This window comes from Meriones unguiculatus, chromosome 10, assembly GCF_030254825.1.
Source record: "Meriones unguiculatus strain TT.TT164.6M chromosome 10, Bangor_MerUng_6.1, whole genome shotgun sequence".
NCBI classification, from domain to species: Eukaryota; Metazoa; Chordata; class Mammalia; order Rodentia; family Muridae; genus Meriones; species Meriones unguiculatus.
In genome coordinates, this window is record NC_083358.1 from 53,490,994 (window position 1) to 53,516,311 (window position 25,318).

Sequence of the window (25,318 nt, forward strand, 5' to 3'; positions counted from 1 at the left end):
AAAATACAAGAATTATCTAAAACAGTGGTTCTCAAGCTGCTTTACGGGTCTTGACCCTTTGGAGGTCTAGTGACCCTTTTACAGATGTCACCCAAGACCACTGAAAACAGAAATATTTACATTACAATTCATAACAGTATGAAAATACTGTAGCAAAATTAAGAGTTGTGAAGCAGTAATAATAATTTTATGGTTGGGGGTCACCAAAACATGAGGAACTATATTTAAGGGTTGCAGCATTATGAAGGTTGAGAACCACCGCTCTAGAAAGAACAAACTAAAAACAAAAACAAAGCCAACGACCTGAGATGAGAAGGAAGCCACACAGGCTGGGGAGGGGCACTGAGCTCCCAGCACAGCTCTGGTCCTTCACTCACTGACTGAGCTAGCCTCAGCAAGCAGCTCTCCAGCAGGCCACACACGAGGTGGAGTCTGAGGTTGTGCAGGTCAGTGGGAGGGCACTTGCAAGCATGTAGAAGGAAGGCCTTGGACCTGATGGTCAGGCTGGGGCAGGGGTGATGGTCACACAGCCCTGCTTCTGGAATGGCTGATGGAGAAACTGCTTTTGGTTAAAGGCAGATAACATAAATGGAACCTCACGAGAGTCTGCTCAGACACCTGCTCCATCATGAGGAAGCCCGAGCTTCTGGAAGGAAAGCGGAAAACGAACATCTTTCCAGCCAATGCACAGCCAGACCAGCAAAAGAACCATCACCTACATCAGCCCTCACTGCCAACCTGCAGAGCTACCAACAACCAACGCACAAAGGGTTTAAGTCACTAATTTATGGAGTGGTGACAGTTAGTGACAAAGGACAATCTTGATTCTTGACGTCATAATAAAGAGACTCCCAGTGACCCTCCTGCAGCATCAGATTTCTACAAGGCCTCTGCTGGGATGGGTGAGGTCACTGTGTCCTGCCCATTGGGCAGGGCTTACCATCACTCACTCTGTTCTCTCTGTGTCGTTCCTGAAGCTTCCCTACATGCCAGCTAAGGCAAGGGGACCATGAGTGATGGTCAGATGCTGCCCCCTGCTGGAGAAAAACCTGAGGTAAGTGAACTGACAGTGGTTAATAATTACGGATGCCTGTTCTCCACTGTCCTTCCATTTCCATAGAGCACTAATTACAGTGTTTCCTTACCAGGAAGTTCACTTTTGTGTGATGGGAATACCTACTGTTAACGTTTTTATTAATATTACTCTGTTCTTACTGGCCAGTACAAATATAACTTCTGGGAAAGGAAAGTAAATTTTCATTTGAAGCTATTATACACATAACAAAGTATATGAACGCATCTGTACTAACTATCGAGAAGAGCTCACACTTGAAATAAATATTCTTTTAAAATAAGTAGCCATCAATCATGTCAGTAAAAGTAAGATAATAGATTTTTTTTCTTTCATTTACAATAGTAATGTAAAAACATAAGACAGTAGAGATGCCTATAGCATGAGATGTCGGGTAAACAATTGTATTAGTCTATAGAGAGCTACAAGCCCTGAAGGAAAAAAATAGGATAGTGCTAGCCAATAATGTTGTACTGATACAAAAACAGAAAGATGAATATAAGAGAATACAAAAAGCAAACAAGAATTTACAGGTGAGTTGGGAGGATGGGGTAGCAGGTGGCTATAATTTGCACTGTATTAATTGTAGTCATAAATAAAATTGCCAAATAATAAATTTTACAAATCTTAATGGCTTACAATAATAAAGTTTACTATAGTTCTACCACCCCTATCTGTGAAAGACAGGTTCCAAGACTCTAGCAGACACCTGAGACCACAGACAGTACTGAACTCATTTTTCTATATAAATATTCTAATCACAAAGTTTAATTCATAAACTACACAGTAAAATTATAATAACCTCCCATAGTAAGTGTTATATGAATGTAAGAGAAAGAATTTATAGGTGGTAGAACTTTCTGAAATCAATGGCAAGGGAGTACTGTTTCCACATACTCAACACTGGGTTAATATCAAAGTCAGATTTGTTTCAGCATAACACTATTAACACCAAAGTATACTCTATATTATAAAAAGTTAGATATAAATACAAAGGACAAAAGAGATAAAATGTAGGAAATATGCACAAGGAAAATATTTATAAGCCCAAATAAAATGAACAAAAACAAGAAAGAAAAGGTGTAGAATGGAAATAAATTTCTGAAGTGTCTGAATTTTACAAAGTATATAAATAAATTTAAAAGGAAAGTCAATAGGAAAATGTGACAGAAAAGGAAATTAAACTCATGAAGCTTTCGTCCAAATTCACAAGGTACAGGGTTTATCAATAAATGAGATGGGCATAAAAGCTTTCACAAATCTATAAAGAATCTATAAAGAGATAATTTACATTTGAAAACCTTCCCTGTCGTAAAAACAGAAGGTAAATGTTTTGCTCTTCAAAATTAAACCAGTGTAAATGTTAATTAACAAGGTCAACTTCAGTTTTAGGTCTTTAAAATGTTTCTTCTTCCCCCAGGAGCCATAGTAAAGGAACTCAGACCTGCTGACAAATTTTCCACAATTTCCAGTTTCACTCCTCAATAAACATCAGGAAACAGCCTAAGCAGGCTGTCCAGGTAGCACACAGCCACCGATACGCTTGTGAACAGTTAGAATGATTTAAGAGAGTCCTATCCCATGATAAGGAAGCTAAAACAATATGTAAATTGAATACGAAATGTGGCTTATAATTCTACAACAAAATATTTAAAGGAGAGAAATACACAAATTCTTCAGTTCTGCTTCTCCAGAGGAAGAAGAATTACAGGTGGACTCTGAGGTTAAAACAGTCATGGTGTAAATGTGAGGCCTGGCATTTAGATCCCCAGAAGCCCACATGATGCTGGGCGTGCCACCTGTAACTCCAAGCTCTGAAGACACAGACAGGGACCCTCAGCGCCAGCCACTTAGCCAGACCTGCCACATCTGTAGGAAAGCAACAGAGGGTGCTCCCGACATCACCCTTGAGCCTCCCTGTGTATGAGGGCATGTGTACACGTACACAGACACAAAACACACACGTGTGAAGCGGAAAAAGAAACACAGAAGGGTCTTTTTCCCATTGGGAGAAGTACTCCACTCCACTCCCTCGTGATCTGCCCCTTAAGCAACACGGGTACCATGACAGTGCATTGTCAGAGGGTGCTCAATGCCATTCCTGCCAGAACAATACTGCTATCTTCATAAAACTCCATGTAATATTTTAGACATCCTCCAGTGATTTTGTTCCATACAGCCAAGTGACAGATCAGTACAATTATTGCATTTTGGAGTATAGCTGTATCTGAAACAAGCTCTTATTAAAGTATTTTTTATAATTTCATTCATGTCCACTAAAGCATTTCCTAAAATGACTGATTTTATGTGGTTAAGGTACTCCACAGGCTGCTGTTAAATACACTTTTCTTTTATTTAACCTCTCACAAAAACATCTACAATACAAAGGTGAATGGCTTACATAAAACCATAGTGTGTCAGGAACCAACAGTTGGAAGCTTAAGGGCTACCAATTATCAGAATGCCTAATATTTCAAATTAAAGGGCTTGGTAGCTAAGCAACACTACACTTAGAATTGTGAACAGCATTCACTCCCCTTTTCACGTTGCTAGAAAATTACCATATAACTTCAAAACACTTAGAGTACAGATCTAAGTATTAAATTTATGTAAAGAAGAAACAGGAGTTTGGAAATTATGCATATTTATTGCTAAGCAAAAGAAAAATTACCAAAATTTCACCGAGACTCTTTTCTAAGAATAATGAGAGTTAACTATATTATACTTTAGAGAAACAAAATTATAAAACAATCTACAAAGGTTACAACTACAATTACTTTAGAAAATAATTGGTTTCCACTATGTATTTAACACAGTGTATTAGTATTTCCAATGTATCTATACCATTTACATAAAGCCTACCTTACATGTTTTACATATGAGTGTTCTGCCTGCCTGTATCTCTGCACAGTATACACATGCAGCGCAGAAGAGGCTGGAGGAACCCCTGGGACTGGATTCCCAGGCTTCCATGAGTCACCATGTGGACCCTCGGACTCGAACCATGGTCCTCTGCAAAAGCAGCCTGTGTTCTAAACTTCTGAGCCATCTCTCAGCCCCCATGATTTAAAGGCTTCAAATTATATTAATAACATAAGGAAAACCATGGTAGCAGACTTGTAAGACAAGCCCATGATTCCCACCCCGTGCAGAGCAATTGCTCCTAGGGCAGGGACGGGACCTGTGACTAAGATCCTGTGACCAGCTGTATTACAAGGCAAAGAAGGATTACTTGATGCACTTGTGGTCTCTAATCAAAGGGAAGGTTACTGGGATGGAATATAGCCAATGGGAAGGAAGGTCTCCCATCTGAGAAGGTCTAGATATCCAAGAGAGAAGCAGCCAAGGTGATTCCTGTGTATTGGAGACTCAAAGCCTCAAGGCAGAGTGGGCAGAGGGAAGGAACAGCAGAAGGCCAAGCAAGGCCCTGAATCCTCTACCATGGAGAACTCTCAGCATGGAGGACCCCAGGACCTCGGGCATCACTGGCCGCTATCCTGACTGAGGCTTCTGAGAGCTGAGTGGAAGACTCAGCTGAGCCACATGCAGACCCCTGGAAAGGGGTGAGGCCACTTGAAATCAGTTTGTTACAAAACCAGATAAAATTAATAAGCACATTTGGAAAAAAATATATTGATAGGAAATAAAAATATCAAATGTGAAATTTGTCCCCAAGACAGTAATTTATAATAATTACTCTGTTTTTAAAAAAATACATAAACATAAAATGCTCCATCGTGACTCTGTATTTTCCATACCTATGTATTCTCTGAGACCTTGCTCAAATGTCATATCCAAGTGTCTTAGTGAGTGGTCCATGTGAAGAGAGACCACGCCCACAGCACCTCTTCTAAAGGAAGTATGTAACTGGGGCTTGCTTAGGTTTAGAGGGTTAGCCCATTTCCTCAAGGCGGGAAGCATGCAGGCACGCAGGTAGACATGGCAGCTGAGAGCTCTACATCCAGATCCACAGGCAGCAGGAAGAGAAAGTGACTCAGGGCCTGCCATGGGATTTTGAAATCCCAAAGCCCAACCCCAGTGGCAAGGCCATACCTACTCCAAGGCCACACCTTGCTAATCCCTCCTAAGTAGTGCCAATCCCTGATGACCAAGCTCAAATGCATGAGCCTCTGGGAGCTATTCTTATTCAAACCACAACAAGAAAAGCAAAACTGTACTTGAAGAGAGGAGGGAGTTAGTGAACAGGAACTTGAAGCATACACTTTAAACTGGGTGTAAAGGAGAGCATGGACATCTGAGACAAAAAAACAGAATACACAAAGAAGACTCAGGTAAGATTTTCTGAGGTTAAACATAAGACCTATGGCACTGTGGCCAGGGAAGCAGCCCCCAACTCCAGCCGGCACTCCCTGGGAAACCACAGGCCACTCCAAGATAGCAGATGAGTGCTTGCTCAGCCATCGTCAGAGCAGCTTCCTCCTGCAGCAGACAATGCCCAAGGGAGTGAGAGAACTTACGCCTCTCAGAGTTAAATGGTTTGTCTCCATCAAACCCCTCTCCTCAGGGATCGGGGACTCTGAAAGACAGGAAGGGGAATGCACGAAAGAGCCAGAGAGGATGTAGAACAAGACCTTCTAAATCAACATGCCCACACACATATGAACTTACAGAGACTGGCAGCATGCTCAGGGCCTGCCCAGGCCTGTACTGGGTAAGACTCTAGAGCAGAAATGGATGCACCAAATAAAACATATTTCCCTTGTTTTAATATTTAAAGCATATAGCTGACTATTTAGAAGGTAAAGTAATCAGGTGTTGCGGAGCTCAGATCAGCACAAAGAACATGGAGCCGGGAACACAGACTTCCTATGGCACATGTGAGCAGAGTATTATTAAAAATAGACTTGGGCTGGGGGCATGGAAAGCCGGTGATATGCTAGCCTTGCCAGTGAAGACCTGAGTGCCAACCCCAGAGCACAGGTCTGTTGTGGTTGACCTGGAGCTACTATGTTCTCAAGTGTTAACTGCTTGTCCAGCAGTCTTCACTGTTCTAAGTGCAAATGCTCACATACATCAGGTGACATGGGTAGCCTTCCTCCCCAATCAGCCCTGACTGGACAGTAAACGTTGCCTATGCCTGGGCTGGGCAGAAGAGAGGTAGGCAGAGCTAAGGTTACAAGGCTTGGAAAGGCAGAAGGACCACAAGGAGAGGGAGGAAGGACAGAGAAAGGGGCGGCTGCCATGGGTTAGCTTGAACAAGAAGCACATGGCTGGGAGGAACTGGCTCTGGGGACTGGCATGATGGACAGAAGCAGCCCAAATGGAGCACGTGCAAGTATCTATGTGAATTCTGGATGGGATATATGGCTGGGAGATAACAAGGTAGGTTAGGGGGTTGAGATCTGCCCAGGCCCCATGTTTTAAGGCATATTAAAAATCTTCAGAGGCCCTCTGAAGACTCCTGTGGTAGACTCCTTTCCTGTCAAAGCAGATGCTGAGACTCATAGCTAAACTTTGGGCAGAGTACAGGGAATCTTATGAAAGAAAGGGGAGACAGAAAGACCTGGAGGGGACAGGAGCTCCACAAGGAGACCAACAGAACCAAAAATCTGGGACCAGGGGTCTTTTCTGAGACTGATACCAAGGACCATGCATGAAGAACCTAGAACCTAGAACCTTCTCCCTCCCCCTCTGTCTCTCTCTGTATCTCTCTCTCCCCCTCTGTTTCTCTCTGTCTCTGTCTCTCTCCTCTTCTGTTTCTCTCTGTCTCTGTTTCTCTCTCTCCCCCTTCTGTCTTTCTCTGTCTCTGTTTCTGTCTCTCTTACACACACACACACAAGGAAATAAAGTAGGTTGTGATAAAGCCAAGGTGTACAGCGTAAGTCCCCAGGTAATGAAGTGGATTCACTGATAAAGCACTAGTGAATATTCAATAGAATTTTACAAATTACACAATCAAAAACAAAACAAAAACAACAACAAAACAAAACAAAACAAACAAACAAACAAAAAAAAAACAAGAGCAAATGGGGCAAATGGGGACTACACAGCAACTGGCAGCCTCATTTCCAGACATAGTGACTGACTGAAAGGGTCAGAGACTATCATTGTGAATTAAAGCATGAAACTCCATGTTGTACATGCAACAGTTGCAGTCTCAGATGCAGGGAAGCAGATAGGTGAGTGCACACGACAACACGCTCTCTTCATGCATTCTGTGAGATGGACGTAATTACACCCAGTTCAGCAATCAGATACACGGACCAATGGCTTATGCTTCAACCATCCGTTTGCTAAACATGGCCGTGTACATGCCACACACCAGGTGTTGGCTAGGCACCAGAGATGACCATGCGGAAGAGCAGACAGGATCCAAGAGTGCAGTGGAACAGGCCAGCAGCAGCAGGGGCGTGCAGAAATGCCTGCAGGCAGAAATACCAGTCCTTTGTAAAAACTGCAACTACTTCCTCTCCAAAAGGCTTTCAGCCCTGCAGAGCAGCAAAGTGTTCCCCAAGAGATCCGCAGAACCCTCCTCTACTTCACTCTGATCTCTCTCGGACACAATTTCCGGCCAGTCAAAATGAGTGAGGGGCCACGGCAGCCCGGGTCTGACCTGTCAGTAACTAGGCAGTTGCTCTGTACCTGGGTGACCAGGAGAGTGTGATCACTGTGGCTCATCACGCAGTCTAACAGCGAAGCTCTCTGTGGAGAGCCAGGGTTAGTCCAGAACCAGTCTGCTGAGTAACAAGGATGTGCCCGGTGCTCTCATGCACCACCTCTCAAGTCAGTGATGTCTTTTTGCAGGTAAGAGTAGAGGCTAAGAAAGCACCCTCCATGACAGAATGATCAATTAGCACATGTCCATTTGCACCTACTCCTGGCTCACCCAAAGGGTCATGCTCTTTGACACCACAATACTACTTCCCTTTACAAGAGCCAGTCCATGAGCTGAGGGCAGGGACCCTACAAGGAGCTGTGGGTGACATACAGCCAGGTCTGACCCTGGTGCTACAGCTAAAGCGAAGGACAGAAAGTACAAGCGGCACTTTCTGACTAAGTAGAAGAGTTCCCAACAAAGTCAGAACAGAAAAGAAATGAAGAGCAGGCTGTTTGAGGGAAAGGAGAGAACTTTCTAAAAGGAGACATCTTACTCCACACGGGACACGGGACAGGAGGACAGTCTAAGACAGTCAGGGAGTGGTGGTCCCTCGCCAGACTAGAGCAGCTAACGGGGCAGACTCCATAGGAGAGGTAAAAGTTAGCGTGTTGCGTGTACATCACCTCAGGATTTCAAAGCATGATGAAATTTTCTCAAGTCGGTAAAAAAGTCAATTACTAAATTACCACAACTCATTCCCTGCAAATTAAAAAAAAAAAAAAAAACAACTTTATGCATACCAAGAGAAAGCCCAGCACGCCTCCTAAGCAAAGCTCGCTGCCAGCTGGAGCGCACTTCTGCACCACTAACTAGTTGGGGAATTATTCCCGATATAAGTTGCTGAAACGGCTTCTGCCACTTTCTTGTTTAAATACAGTTAAATTCCAACTTCTTGGTTTTAGTCAGCATTTTTATAACTTCTTCACTGTGGGTTTCCCTGGAGGACCCTCACAATGCTTTCAAGTTTAATGTCTGAATTCTGGTGTATTCTCTTTTGAGATACACCGTCTGAAGAACAAATCACAAAGCCTCCCTCTGAGCTTAAATGAAGCCATTCATGGGAGAAACAATTTAATTTCAGTCAAATTAATTTTTTGGAACTCTATTTGCTTGCATCAAAAAACGATCACAGACTGAATGCCTTTTCAAATAAAGTTCAACAAAGCATTTTTAATAAAAGTTACTGTTAGTCACAGCAGTCAATGTGAAAGTGTTTAACATATCTTCACAATAAAAACAAATATTGTAATTATTTTACCATAGTCATAATGATTCTTCTCATGGACCAGGCTCTTCTGTGAGTAGTAGTCTGTGACAATGCTCTTGCACAGCCTTCCACTTCAGCAGTAGCTGAGCAGGGTTAGACTAGGGTAGATCACAACTCCTCCCTTATTATGTATCAGCCAAAATGGCCAGGAAGGACATAAACTGCAAAACCTGCAAGTTCTAATACCTCAACTGCTCAGCCACAATCTTTATAGGCCTTCATGAAAGTACATGATGCTAATTAGAAGAAAAGGAAAGGCAATTAGTACCTAGCCTATCCATTCATAGACTGAATAACTATCTAAAGGTAGATATATGTATTTCATAAGGTTAATATGTCTATTGTCACATCTTAAACCAGAAACCCACCAGTTACATAAAATTAAATAATATGGGCATAATTTTGTCTTAATAAACTTAGAGCACTGGCAAATTTAAACACACACACACACACATACGGCAGGAAAAAAATCTAAAAATCCTAATCAGATAAAGCATCTTGAATATAAAGACAAATGATCCTCAAAATAGATAGATAGATGGATAGATAAGTAGATAGATAGATAGATAGATAGATAGATAGATAGATAGATAGATAGACGGATAGATAGATAGATAGATAGATAGATAGGCAGACAGATAGGCAGATAGATAGATAGATAGATAGATAGATAGATAGATAGGCAGATAGATAGATAGATAGATAGATAGATAGATAGATAGATAGATAGATAGATAGATAGATAGATAGGCAGATAGATAGATAGATAGATAGACAGACAGACAGACAGACAGACAGACAGGCAGGCAGGCAGGCAGGCAGGCAGACAGACAGACAGACAGACAGACAGACAGACAGACAGATAGGGCTTATCTAAAATTTATCAGAAATTATGATCAGAAGTAACTGAAAAAAAATAGTGACATATTAACCCAATGACAAGTAAATCCTGACTGTCAAAAATCTGTAGCTAAAGATAGTAGCTCTTTTCTTCTACAGTGGGACTTTTTTTGGCATGCACATAAGAGTTTTGCCATGAAGGATAATTTCAGCTCCTATCAGAAAAAAAAATGCTCATTCCATCTCAGGCCAGCTAGGTGATGGAGAAATGCCCATGCTACACTGTCAGTATGTGGTAAGTCAGCAACACTGCCACACAGGGAGGGCATGAAGTTAGAGGGAACTGCATTTTATTGTATCTAAGGATTCAGGTTCTGCACACAAGAAGGGGTCCTTGTGACATAGTGTTCTCTTTTCCAGTACATCAGGAACAAATTTTGGTGAACTTGGTGGGCGTTATGTTCCTTGAGATGGACATGTAACAATGAAAGCGACTGTTAAAAGGCATCAATGCATGGGTTTCTTTCCTTTAGTAATACACGCACTATGCTGATTTTCACAGCTAACCATGTTAACTTGTCTAATTAAACTGCAGATTAAAACCCTTCTCCTAGTTCATGCTTCAGTCTCCTCTCTGGGCTCTAGCTAGTTAGCTCTGTTGGTCTTCTTGAGAAGCTCCTGTCACCTCCAGGTCCTTCTATCTTTCCCCTCACTCTTCCACAAGATTCCCTACACTTCAACCAATGTTTGGCTGTGAGTCTCAGCATCTGTTTCTATCTGCTGCTGGGTGGAGCCTCTTAACAGAACAGCTATGCTAGGCTTTTGCTGGGAGCATAGCAGACTATTTTAATAGTGTTAAGGGTTGGCTTTCTCCCTGGGGTGGCCAGGCATTGCTGGATATTCCCTCAATCTCTGCTTTATCTTATCCCTGCACATCTTGTAAACATGGTAAATTTTGGGTTGAAGTTTTTGTGGGCGGGTTGGTGTTTCTCTTCATCCACTAGGAGTCCTGTCTACTTGGAAACTGAAGCACCAACCAAAGACCATGCATGGACTGGACCTAGGCCCTCTAGGTAGATGTAACCAATTGGCAGCTCAGGCTTCATGTGGGTTCCCTAGTAAGAGGAGCAGAAGCTATCACTGATGTGGATTCTGTTGCCTGCTTTTTGATCACTTCCCCCTTGTGGGGTTGCCTCACCAGGCCACAGGGGAAGAGAATAAGCTCAGTTCTGATGGGACTTGATGAGCTACAGTCCAGAGGGGGGGCTCCCCTTTTCCAAGGAGTAGGGGAGGGGGGAAGGAAGAATAGGGAGGAAGGGGACTAGGATCCCGATGTAAAGTGAATAAATAAATTAATGAATTAAAAAAAAAAAGGACCCTTTTCCTTGGAAGCACAGACAGAAACCTATGGTTTGGTTCATTTTCTTTACTGGACTTTTCCTTTAGACATTCTTCATCTAGTACCATCATGTCTGTATGTGCTGAAGGTGGAAAATGCCCTTCTTTGCTTCAGTGCTACTCACACAGAAAGCAAACTTTGCTCAGAAGCTGAACTCTCTGCAAGAGCACACATGCACCTCAGATATTAACAGCACTGGATTTCTCTGCTAGGTGATGCATTGTTGTAAAAGAAAATGCAAAAAAAGAAAATATTCCTTCTATATAGCATATTTATAAGATTATAATGGCCGTTAAAAGATCAAAAGTCAATTTACAACTACCATCATGATTACACCGTGGTTTCTATTAATAAATGAAAATGCATTATGGAACATTTTAATAAGCCTTTACTATACCTAAAAGCATTTTAAAATTATATTCTCTGAAAAGAAAGAGCAAAAAATTGTTGTGAAAGCCTTTTGTCTTGTGACTAAAATGATGGAAGTGTAATAGAAAGAAGTGAAGTAATTATGACTGAGTAGCTAATATTCAAACAATACATAGGGTCAAATGGCTGATACTCATTAGAGATGTTTGTTTTCTAAATGTGACAAACTCTAAGTGACTTGTGGAAAAATTGTGTATTTCTCTAGCTGTTTTTCATTACTTAATGTTTTAACTGTGTGTCACTAATCCTCAAATATCCAAGGTCCACTCGGGATGTTTGGTGTTCACTTTTCTGACAACTTGGACATTCCGCTTGGCATAGGAATGCACATAGCAGTGGGGACAGACAATCAGCACAGGCACTCTGCAGTGAGTCATGGAGTGGCACCATAAACACTCTCTTACGTCAGCTGTCTGGAAAGAGACACGCTGCTCTAGGAAAACATGGTATCAACAGAGGGTGCACTGCCCGTACAGTCCACAGGTGCCTGTGGACCCTGACAACAATCAAGTGACTATCCTAACTGAGCAATAATCTCTGAGACGAGGTAGTAGGTAATCCAAACTTCCAGAGAGCCATTAAAAGTAAATTCTGAATAATCAAGGCCCTTGTAGGCTGCATCCCGTATCAGTTTTTTGGCACCTTCCCTCTGCCTGTTTCCTCCCAGGCAGATTCTACTTGTCTCCTCACTCCTCCTTAATTGCTGTTAAGGTAGACAAGGAAATTAGGTAAAGGTCTTCTACAGTGACTCCATGTAGTCAAGTTTTCAAATAAACGAACCTTCATCTGGTGCAGAACACAGAGGGAATTCTGCTAAGAGTTAATTCTTCCAAATTTTGCTTTCAATTAATCAGCATAGGAATTAAATCTTCTTATAATTCACAACTGCCAAACTTTCTGAGGGAAAAACTTCTTTGAACACAATTTTAAGCATTCGTAAGCAGAGAGCATTGAATAGCAGGCAAGAATATTGACTCTGGAATCACATGACCCAGACCCAAATTCTCACTTTGCCATTTTTAAGACCTCAGGCAGTTTACTAAATAACTCTGAGCCTCAGTTCATTTTATGCAAATGAAACTTCTGCATTAGGACTACTGAGTTCCTGATGGCGATAATGAAGAAGAGAAGGAGCAGCAGGTGGGGAGAAACAGGAGAAAAAGGAGCAGGAGAAGGAAAAGCAGGAGGATGAGAAGCAGCAGGAGGAGGAACAAGAGAAGGAACAGGGAGGAATAGAATGAGAATCAGGAGGAGGAGCAGGAAGGGAGAAACAAGAGGAGAAGCAACAGGAGGAGGAGCAGAAGAAGGAAAAGCAGAAAAAGCAGGAGCAGAGGGATGAGAACCAGGAAGAGGAGGAGCAGGATGTATATTAAGAGGAGGAGCAGGAAGAGTAACAGGAGGATGATAACCAGGAAGAGAAGGAATAGGTGGAGGAGGAGGAGCAGAAAGAGGAGGAAGAGAAGCAGGAGAAGGAAGAGCAGGAGCAGGAGAAACAGGAAAGAGGAGCAGGAGGAGAAAAAGGAGGAGCGGGAGGAGGAACAGGGAGAGGAAAAGCAGGAGGAAGTGCAGGAAGAGGAGGAGGAGCAGGAGAAGGAAGAAGAGAAAGAGTAGGAGCAGGAAAGGGAAGAGCAGGAGAGGAGAGGAGTAGGAGGAGGTGCTGCTGGTGGCGGTCAATGATCACCAATTGCACAACAAGTAGAAGATGTAAAGGAGATATTTCCAGGTAGAATAAAGGAAAATTAAAAGCCAACTGTAGATGAATGCTGTGGAGGGTGGAGAGAGAAAAGAAGGGGGGTGGGAAAAGGGAAAAAAATTCTACTCCAGTAATATCAACTATGTTTAAATCTTTGCAAATTTAGTGAAAACAGGAAACAAGAATGTCTTTTGTTCTAGAAAACTTTTAAGTAGGTGAGGGTCCAAATTTTAATTTTTAATAAAAATGTTACAACAAATAGATATGGTGACAAATTTATGGATGAACTAAAAAGCTTTCAAAACTCCATCATGTTGATTAGGCACCATCATTGAGATTTGAATTAATATTTCCCAAATTGGTTAGGATCTATTTTTCCTGGGAAGTGATATTGCTGAAGGTGAGTTTCAGCTCTGACATCAAAGCTGGGTTAACTGCTAGTCAGCTAAAATCTCATGCTTGGCATGTAAGACCAGCACATAGCCATCAAGTCTATAACTTCATTACTCCCCTTACAATTTCAATGAGAATAAATGACCAGTGTATGATTTTTTCACTATACTTCAGTTTTTAGGATGCTATGGTTTGAAAGAGTCTGAAAGATTACAAAGCAATCCAAGCCTATCCCAGACAGCATCAGTGATATGAATTCAGATCCCTTTTGTCAATAATTTGTCAATAATTATTTCCATATGTCAATAATTCAATAGACACACTTTATAAAGAAGGTGAGAGAGGCTTGTGATTGGAGTCAACTTTTAGCAGAGCTTAGCTACAGTGTGGGAGGCTTCACTGGAATAGAAGAAAACATTAAGATGCCAAAATAGCTATAGAGAATAAAATAAAGAACAAACATAAACCGGAGATCTGAAAATTTGCCCTTATCTATGTCATATGATGGCAGGGGCTGGAACTGCAGAGTTCACTGTATTGTGCAGTATAGAGAAGAAAGAAGAGATTGTAAACCACACACACACACACACACACACACACACACACACACACGCCAGAGAATAGCTTTTGGATGCCAGTTCTCTCTTTCCACCATTGGTCTAGGAAACAGATCACCAGGCTTTGGTGGCACACGCTCTGTCTACTAAGCCATCTGTCAGGCCCGTATTTTAGAATTATAAGATTGAAAAACTAGATTATGCAAACAAAAGATTCTATCAGCAGACAGTGCAGAGGATTTGCTGCAGGAACCCTAGATTTGCATTGGTTCTGCCCTCTGTGCAGAGGCGTAATTAGGAGAAGATGGGGGACATTTCTAGTGTCCAAACTAAGCAGTGTTTCCAGCAGCCAGTCTTAAACATCCTGTTGTATCAGGAGCAGTTCTATTCAGTAAAGGAGTAAAGTGCTCTCCAAGACTGATGGCAGATGCTCAGGACACTATCTAAGGCCCCTGAAGAGCAAAAGTCTCATCTTTAATTGCTCTGTGCGATCTGCACATCCCACACATATGTAATTATAGGACTGTATATTACTTATAAGAGTTCATATGTTTACAGAACAAAAGGACCACATATCAACAGAATGGAGATAGACCTGACAGATTCTCAAGGATGCTGAGACACATTTGTTCCAGCATCCTGCATGGTCAAGCCTCAGACTGCTTCAGTTGCTGTTTCATCAAAACTTGCTTCCAGGTCCACTTCAAAGCAGCTAGTTCAAATTGTCCAGAATCACAGACTGTTCCAAACAGGACTTCATTTAAGCCTGTATTTTCTCAGCATTTAGATACTGGACAACAAATGTTACTGCTAGCTTGCTTACCCACTTTCCCAATTTCCTTTGCACCCCAAACTCTTCAGTTCAAATCAGCAGGAAGCAATCCAAAGAAGAACAATGTCCCACTCCCTTAGGTTGGGGTGGGTAGGTTTGGGTTGTTCTATTGGGCAATGGATGCTTGCATTAAAAGTAGTTGGTAACAAGTTATTAATAGTCTTGATCAGGAAAAAGACATGATACGGGAGCTTAGACTCAGGATTTCTCTCTTTCCTTTTCTCTTCTCTATCCTTTCTTTCTTAGGTAAGGGAAATGGGTTGAGAAGAAAAAAGAGGGAATACATGAATATTATATAGGAATATGTAGAAATAATTGGGAAAAGGGTAGATTATTGAATCTACACTTAAGCCAATAATCTTACATTGATATAGAATTTTATATATTGATACAAACTTAAGTTTTTCCTTGATATAAATCTTTGCAAATTGATACAAAAATTAAGGTTTATTTTTGTTACAACACAAATATGTTTCAACTCTTGTATAAGGTATTGGACCTTTGCAACTCATTTAAAAATGCAATGTTTATGTCCAGTTCTTTTTATAGCTGCTATTAAAAACTACTTAGGAGAATTAAGTAACACAAGCTAATAATCAACTCATACTCATGTCCGACACTAGGCTAGTTTATCACAGAAATATGCTTTCTAGGTTAAAGAGATAGTGAATCGCTAGAAACAAACAACATCTGCCTATTCAGACTTACTATGGATAATGATTAAACACTATATAAATGTTTACAGATAGATGGTCTTCAAAACCCTTAGAGACCTACAGAATATGGCATTTAAAGATGATTTTATTATTTTAAGGCTTTTCTGGCAATGAGACATGTCAGCTCCTGACACTGCCCCATTTCAACTTGAAAGAAGATGATAAGCATCCAAGAGTCTCCATTAGGAGATGGCTTCAAATCCATGTGGCAAGCTAGCCACCAGCCAGCCCCCCCTCAAAAACAAACAAACAAAAAAAACTGCTTTCACTTCACTGCGACAAAAATGCTGTTTGAAATAGGCAAAACCTGAATGCAAGAGGTTGACTGCCAAGCTCTGCCAAGAAAGGATGAGCAAGTCCTTCACAATCTTACTTCACAAATATGTCTGTCAGATATACTGGGCCAGAAGGCTGAAGACTGATGCTCCAACATGTTAGAGGAATATGTGACTGTCCAGCTGTCTGTTAATTCTTAGTGTTGGAAGCTGCTTGCCTGCACTTCCTACATACTTAGGTAATATTTATTTCCTTCTCAAGTCTCTGACGTGGTTGAAGTCTAAATAATTATATTCTTACAACTAAGCTTAAGTTGTTTAGGATTTAGGAAAAGGTTTTGGATCTAAGAAGATATTTTGAGATTGATAATACTAATAAGGATAAAAAATGATTTAGGTACAGAACTCTAAACATCAAGAAAGGATAAATTATAGAATACTTTCTCCTAAGTTGCCAAATGCATATAGACTGGACATTGTAAATATAATAAATCTTACCTAATAGTTTTCATAACTGTTTCATAGTTATTATTGTGTATTAGTTTATTATCAAATTCCTCAGAACTTATCATGTCATTATTGACAGAAAAATCACCTCAGCACCTTGACTCAGAGCTTGTGCATCTCACCATGACACAGAAGCACAAAACCTTTAACCATGCTGCTGTAACCACGTGGGCATACGCTTGGTTAATACAGGCTATGCTCGGGTAGAACAATGAGCTACAGCTCTCAAGCAGAATGAATAATCATCAGGACCAAGGTTTCAATTCAGTCTTGGTAGTTACTGATTCATGCCATGCCTTTTTGGCATTCACAGCACAATGTACCAAGTCACTGCCATGGACTTAGAACACAGATATTTACTAAACAAGCAACCTAAACATCATTACAGCCGTGTAACTACTACTTGAACTGAACTACAAAATATATTTACATGCAAATTTTACTCCTGAAATAATTTACTTCACCATCCCATACTTCACTGATGTCCTACGCACACAGAAGACAATTTATTGTTAAGTTTAAAAGGTCCGTTAGTATTGTCAAGGTCACTGAGATAATTATCATTCTACAAATCTTAGAAACTTGTTGGCAGTTTATTATGGAGCCAAATATGATTGGTCATATCCTGGGTCACCACAAACTCCATGTTCTGCTGTTACAGCCATTCCACGAGGTTTTCTTAGTAACAAAACAAAGAAAGTCATTGACCAAAACACTTCAAACCCTTTAGTAGAGGTGTTCTAAGAAGGGGTTTTCCTACTTCCCACCCCTTAGCTCCCAGAGTAACAACTCATAAGACTCATTAAATATAATATATATACTTAGGCCGTATAGCTAGGCTCTTCTCTGACAAGTTCGTAACTTATAAGTCATCATACTAATCTACATTTTGTCATGTGGCTGGTTACCTGAGCTCAAGCACCATGTGTCCATCTTTCCCACATCTTGCCTGCTGAATCTCATATACCTGGCTCTATCCCAGAATTCCTTCTGCCTGCCAGATGTCCCACCTACTTCCTGCCTCAGCCATATGCCATAGGATTTTTAATTGGCAGGTATTGCATCCATACAATATAGAGATTCCTTCTATATGGCAGCATCAGGCAGGTGTGTTCCAGTGAGGTAGAGAGTCTCTGTTAGGCCTCTGATACTGCCTGCTAACATCCCTAACTTAGGGATTGCTGGATGCTAGGGGTCTATTAGGCTATTATACCCCAAAGAGTTTCCTCATAGTCACAGGGTGGTAGATCAGACACAGATAGGCGATGAATGGCTAGGAAGGGAGCCAAAGATAGCACAAGGGAGCCTGGCTCTGGGTCTGCAACATTGCAACCTAGCCACAGTCACCTCAGTCCTAGTCAGTCAAGCAGCCTTTGCAGAACATTCCATGCAGGTGTGGACTCTTCAGTGTATGTGACCTATAGTGCATAAGGTCATCCAGGTCACCAGGTACTTACCCATTCCAGCCATGCATTCTGTTCATATGCACCATCATCATCCTTGCATTTCTGCCACCTTCTATATCTACAAATCACTGGGCCAAATACCTTAGTATGTGTGGGGAGTAATTAAAACTGTTCCTTAATACAAAGTAAAAGGGTATACCTCACTGAATGAAAGTAAAGAAAGTTCTTCTAACAGGAGGCCCACACATGCACTCAGCATAAACTTGTCATTTCTGGAATATTTTACTCCAAATGAAATTTATGAAAAGGCTGCACTTGAGATGAATAGATACTCCTAATTATATAGATAGTTCTCTTTTTGAAAGACTTTTGTGTCTGACTAATTTTCAAATTACTAATTATCATTATTTTATAATTAATAAGCTCTACATGGTGCTAATCAACTTTATGTTCACAAATTAAAGTGAAATGAACCTATTAATTGCCCAAAATGTTACCTAATTCATTTGATGGTGATTGTATTTACAAAGAAAATTGCAGTAACTTTCAATTAAAAAATACCATATTATATTCATAAATTTTAAATCTTAACTAAAAATCCACACTATCTTTTAAAAAGTGGTTTGATTTTCAAGCCAGTACCTGTGGGGTAATTATGAAAACCCACCCATTTCTCTCTCTATGTTCCAACAACAGACTGCACTGCTTGTAAACAGAACTGTTTTTGAATAGAGAAGATGGACATAGGAACGCAGGGTCTCTGTACTCGCTTTCCTGCTATTTCTCCATAATGTCCAGGTACTGTGAGCTAACAAATTCCTAAAGGACCTATGCTTTACAGAGCAATGTCCCCACACCAGCAACTCCAATTCTATTTCCCAAATTGCTGCTAACCTGTTAGCACATGAACAGTATGATTTGCAAGCCCTCTTACAACCGTTGGTATAGACCACCCCTGTCGGCTACAAAAGAAATCTGAACACCACAAGCACTTTGGCAGTAAGGCCCGGGGTGGCCTTGAGAGATGCCTGTACTCCTCAGTCGGAGGGCAGGAAGTAAGGATCCAATAATGCACCGTGTGCATGCAGTGCTCTATGCATTAGGTACAGCTTACCTAGTTCTTCAACAGAAGCACTCACAAAACTTGCCAGCATTTATGAAGAAAGTACAGCATGTTTAAAGGCGCTAACTTGAGGACATGCAAGGAGAGGAAAGAAAAGGACGTGAGAAAACCTTAAGACAGATGGGCGGCCACACAGAACCATCAGCAGCAAAGGGCTCTCCTCTCCCCATCCCCATTGCTCTTCCTGTGGCTGTGACGGGAATACTCAAAAGCAACTTCAGGAAGGGTTTGTGCTGGCGCAGAGTTTCAAGTGGAAAACATCACTGTGGAGAGATCATGGGAGGGGGGGGCTGCAGCCAGCTGGTCACACAGTATCTGCAATCAGAGCTATGACTCTCTTTCATTTCTCTACTGTGGTGCCCAGGACCCCACTCAGAGAATGCCTTCAAGATGACCCACAGGCACCAGAAGCCCATCTCCCATGATTCTTGATTCCACCATGACATTCCACTACCTGCACTGCTCACTAATCTCACAGCTATGCAGCACTGACAGAGAAACGGCAAGTGTTTCAAGAGCTGCTGTGGACACTGCATCAGTGTAGCAGGGCACAGTCATGTGCTCTGACAGTGCAGGAGTGACACTGAATCTCATGTGCTATGAAGCCATGTCAGGCATGCTTGCATAACCTGCACTGAACCCTAAAGAGAGAAGAAAAGGGACTGAAGATGCTGGGTTTGAGTGACTATCTGCAAGCAGCTAGATTAAATTTTCTAGACAGGGATAAAGAAAAAAACCTTTAGCTGATTTTAAAAAGTCAATTATTTAAAATAAGGAAAGAGGAAAAATACACATTTGTTCTACTGAGTTCTGAATCTGAAAGTCCTGCTTCCCACATTAGCTATGTGTGTTGTAATGCGTGTTCCCGGTGTGCCATGGATTCCATGAGTGTTGTAATGTGTGTTTCCAGTGTGCCATGGACACAGTGAGTGCTGTGATGAGTGTTTCCCGTGTGCTGTGGATGCAGTGAGTGTGGTAATGTGTATCTCCACTGTGCCGCAGACACAATGAGTGTTATAATGTGTTTCCAGTGTGCCATGAACAATGAGTGTTGTACTGTGTATTCTGATGTGCCATGGACAGTGAGTCTACTGCACATCATTGTGGCTTTCATAGGCCACAATGAACTGAACCGCTGTCTGCTACACACTATTCCTAAGGCTGCCCTGTGGCATTCAAGAAGGGCAGCAGAGGGGCATAGGCCTTGTTTCCTGGCTCTCCACTGGGTACAGGGAACTTTAACTTTCCAAATGTTTATTAAATATAATGGCACACTACAGCATTCACCTTAGAAATTAGTTACAGAGCCTTAGTAGTTCATTCACCTTAGTAGTTACAGAGCCGTGCAATAATCACCACTACGTTCAGAATACCTCTGTTACTCCCCAAAAGAAGAACATCACGCCCCACGCCCTCCCAGATATGGCCAGATGTGGCAATGCTGGCATTCTGCCTGACGCTGCTCACAGTTTGATGTTTATGCCTGCTGAGGCGGATCCATGCAGCAAGTGACGGGCACCTTAGTCCTTTTAATTGCAGCACTATTCTGCTCTCTGGATGTGTTTCTGTGTGCTGCTCACCTGCTCACCGGCTGTTCAGTGTTAAGGCTGTTTCCACCCACCACTTATTCATTGAAGGCTGCAGTCGACATCTGTGTATATCTTGTACGTGTCTTTAATTCTCTTGGTCACATGATAACTCTGCCTAACCTTCTCAGAGACCGTTGAACTCAGTTCAGAAGTGTTAGTTTAGTTGTATGGTGGGGAGAGGGGTATGCGTTCATGAGTATGCTCCCCAAGGCCAGAAGAGGATATCAGGTGTCTTGCCCTACCAATCTCTGCCTTCCTGCTTGGAGAAGGTGTCGCCCTGGTCCTGCAGCTATGCTGGCGCCCCGTAAACCCTGCAGTTTCTGCTCCTCCCTAGGCCAACAGTGCTGCTTGGGATCTGAAATCTCATCCTTATGCTTATACAGCATTCTCACCATGGCGCCAACTCCCAGCCCTCCTCCCAAACCGGATTTCAAATTGCCAGTTTGATAGGCACTAACTAACTCACTGAACGTATAGAGTGAACTCGAGGCACATGGGGCTCTTCCGTTCACTGCCCATCTGCACTGAGATGGCATGCAGCCTGTGAGGAACTCTCACAAGCTCTCGCACACTGCTCTGTTGGCCCTCCTCCTCCTCTGCTGGGGGCGGGAACTCGGCGACTCCTCTCCACTAACTCCCACCCCTCACTTTACCGAGACCTTCCCAGAGGTACTTCTCTCTAAGCTAGTGCTTCCTTATGTCATGGAAAATGTTCTGCTTTTGTGGCCTCACAGTTGTGGACACTAGAGGTCTGTTACATCCCAAAAGACCTGACACCCTCCTCTGCCTCCAGGGACATACATGTGACAAGCACATACTCACGCATAGACACTCAGACACAGGCACACACGCACACACCACACACCACACACACACGCGCACATATATGAACCTGCTGGGAGAGTGCAAAGGTGGCATTTCTGTCACAGAAATAAAAGGAGAATGACAGAGAAGTGGATGACACATCTACTGTTTCCTGCCTACGCCTTAATTTTGTTTAATAGAAATAAGTTCCTATCCTGCAGAATTTCTTAAAGATTGATATTTTTATTGTAGATCATTCCGATTTTTTCTTCATTTTTTGTTTTTCGAGACAGAGTTTCTGTGTAGCCTTGGCTATCTTGGACTCACTTTGTAGACCAGGCTGGCCTCAAACTCACAGCAATCCACCTCTCTGACTCTCTGAGTGCCGGGATTAAAGGTGTGTGCCACCACGCCCAGCTGATCATTCAGATTTTTAATTTTATTTTTTATTATTTAGTGTTAAATACCATATCTTATACTAGAAAAAAAAAATCTAAAATTTTCACCAAGGTCAAATGTTTACCTTGAATTCAAACAGTGTTTAACTACAGCGCAGTGGTTCCAGAAAGCAGGCAGCTGGCTGCTCCCTGCACATCACAGAAGCACTTCTGCGCCTCCTGTGCTCAGGGTCTTAAAGGGGACTCCTGCTCTGTGCGCAGGTCTTGCGCCAGTGACCAGCTCCGGGCAGAGCCTGCTTACCTATTCTGAGCAAACGTTCGCTGTCGAGAGCATATTGACTTGCTGCCTGCTCTGCTGTTTAATTCATTTATGCCGAGAGTCAGGCATGAAGACAGAATTCTAAATGTGACATTTGCAGCCTGTTAGGTCATTTAAGCTCAGACAACCCAGGAATTCCTGACATATAAACTGGACTTGATTACCATACACAGATGAGCATCCCAGAGGAGCAGGTTTCTAACCACTTTTAAGATTAATGCAGAATTTTAAAACTGAATTTTTATCTATATGGTGAAATTTCTGATCAAAATCCTCTTTCTTTTGATAAACGTGAACTGGCACTACTAACCACCCACAGATGCGAAAAATTCTTCTGACTGAAAAAAAAAAAAAAAAAAACCAGAAAAACTACTGGTGATAGTATCAACACCAACTCTGAGGCATTCCGACACATGAGGATGCTTACTGTCCACAACATCTGAGAAGCTGAGGAATCGTCCAGACCCACAGGCCAGTCAACAAGCTGTTGGAAATGATTTGACTCCGGCCAGCAGAGCAGAATGTCTGTGCTGTCATAATCCCAGCACACAATCCAAGTTTAGTGCTTTCAACACTGCCTGTTCTCAGCTGATCACTACACAGCAGGACCAAGTCCTCAGAACCAGAAATGAACAAACTGCCCACATGACCTTAGAATTATGGGTCCCAACAGCTGATGATGGGGAAGGTGGAGAAGAGCAGGTAGATGGCTTCCTCTCCTTAACTTCTCCAAAACCCAACAAAACCCATTTTCTGCTTTCTCATTGTGAACTACATATAAATGGTTCAAAAGTAGCTTGAACTGATATTTACTAACTCGTAAGAGGTAATTTTGACTACCCCCCACTTCACACGAGAGTTCTAGCATTATACTGCAAATCTTCAACACTGAGCTTCAAATGGGAATGCTCACATAAGGATAAATCCCAAGTAGGAAGAACATGCGAGCCCACAACACCTTTAGCCAGAAAACATTGATTGCAAAAAACCCAAAAAAAAAGCAATTAATTACCTTCTGAGAATAAGAATATGTTTCTTTCAAAAGAATCAAACACAAAGCACACAAACCTGGTGTATTATCTGAGCCACCGGGAGCTGCTCGGCGTACTTGAGAGGTTCTGTGAGCTCTTCAGCTGTCCCGTCTTCCTTATCACTGGAAAGCAAGCAGAAGACATGCTTAGGCAATTGCCACTAGTGAACAGCAGCCACCTAGACAGGCAACTCTGAGGTGTGCTCACCACATACCCAATGCAACATTTGGAAATTATACTTATTGATAATTTCGGAAAAGCTACCCAATGAAATGACCAGGATTTAAATGATAACACCAGGAAAGTGAAGTATTCTGGCTACATGTAATTGTGTGATGAGACTAGCTGACATGATTACTGTCTTGCTTACTGTCCTGATCCCCAAGTTCACTAGAGACTTAGCACTGAAGAGCCCTGTGTTCAAGAGCACTGGTTTCTCAGTGGGCAGTTAATGCCTTCCTCAACCTCCTTTGTGCATGGCTCCACTCTGGGGATGGCCAGCTCCCAGCTGCCCCACAGGCCCGGCAGCCCAGCTCCCAGCAGCCCACAGGCCCGGCAGCCCACAGGCCCGGCAGCCCACAGGCCCAGCAGCCCCACAGGCCCGGCAGCCCAGCTCCCAGCAGCCCCACAGGCCCTGCTCCTGCAGGATGCTCCTGCCTGTGATTACTCCTGTCTGTCTGGACCAACCTCCAATCCTGCTGTCTTCTCACTTGTTCTAAATGTATGAATTCGTTTAAAAGCACCTAGCCACGTTGTTTTCACTTTAAAGACACAAACTGTGCCGTGTGCATCTCCGCTTATCCAACGGACACATACTGGTAAATGTGAAGTACACCCAACTTTAAGGTCTAAACTTAAAAGGCTACACAATATTAATATGGAATACAAGGTGCAGAAAATTGGGTATCTTCTACTTGTCGGCTCGTTTTTATTGGGATTTTTTTGTTAGCATACAAAGTACTGGGCTTCACTGGGACATTTTCATACATATATCATCATTTTTCTGATTTCACCCCTTACTACACCCACACCCCCTCTTTGTTGGTCCCCTTTCTCCTATATAGTCCTTGTGCTTTTAGTTACATATTCTATCACTTTCTCTTGTCACTCCCTGTTTCCTGGAAATCAGAAAAAGAATTTTAAAAAAAAGTCTTCTCAAGCAGTCTGATAAAATATATTTTTTTAATTATTGACCATCTTTAAAAACACACTGGATGTTAGTAAGACCTAACTGCAGCAAAACATTCTTTGACCCTTTTCTTATCAATCTCACATCAGTGTATCAAAATTAGATTTTGAAAACCTAAACTTCGACTTTTCCTGAAAAATCATATGGACTAAATGTGGCCTAAGATCCAAGCCTGCCAGTGTCTCCTAAGGGGGAGGCTGATGTGCAAATCTACACAATGTCTGTGTAAGATTAAAGAGCACCTGCAGCCATACGAGCCACTCCAAAGCCTGGGGAACACTGTGGAAGATGGAGCATGAGAATGGGAGAGTCAGAGGAAGTGGGGATAACAAGGTGGGAGCCGGCTCCAGCCAGGGTGTGGCCGCTGCAGTCTCAACCTCACAGCAGCGGTCACCTGCACAGCGTCCCAAGGTTGGGTCTGTCAACACCCTGCGAGGAAAGCAAGGGATCCATGGAGCCCGGCCCGTATCTAGGACTCACACGCAGCTCAAAGTTGAGGGGGGGAAGAGAGAGATTGTCCACAGTAGAGTAGCTATAAGGTATATATACTCTGTAAATAAATTCCCACTTGCACTCCTGCAAACAGCCCTAAGGAAACTCACAGGACCACCAGAACAAACCAACAGAGACATGGAAGCATAAGGGGACCAGGTGGGAAAAGGAGTAACAGGGGCGGGTGACTATGACTGGTTTACACCATACACATGGATAAACTGTCATAATGAAATCCATAACATCATTAATATACTAATAATGCTAATTAAACAGTCCCTACACTTTGGAGGTGATGTCACGAGGATCAGAGAGGTTCAAGGCCAATCTCAGGAACACAGAGAATTTCTGGCCAGCCTGTAATACAT

The 25,318-nt window shown here is 42.3% G+C and overlaps 1 protein-coding gene across 1 annotated transcript in view; it reads right to left on the reverse strand.

Annotated features, from left to right (window-relative positions):
- Window positions 1–25,318, reverse strand: part of Pigk (phosphatidylinositol glycan anchor biosynthesis class K) — a 75,682-nt gene that overhangs the window by 4,238 nt on the left and 46,126 nt on the right. The window contains exon 10 of the mRNA XM_021651781.2: window positions 23,307–23,391. Within this exon, the coding sequence (XP_021507456.1) occupies window positions 23,307–23,391 (85 nt within the window). The remainder of the gene's footprint in view (window positions 1–23,306; window positions 23,392–25,318) is intronic.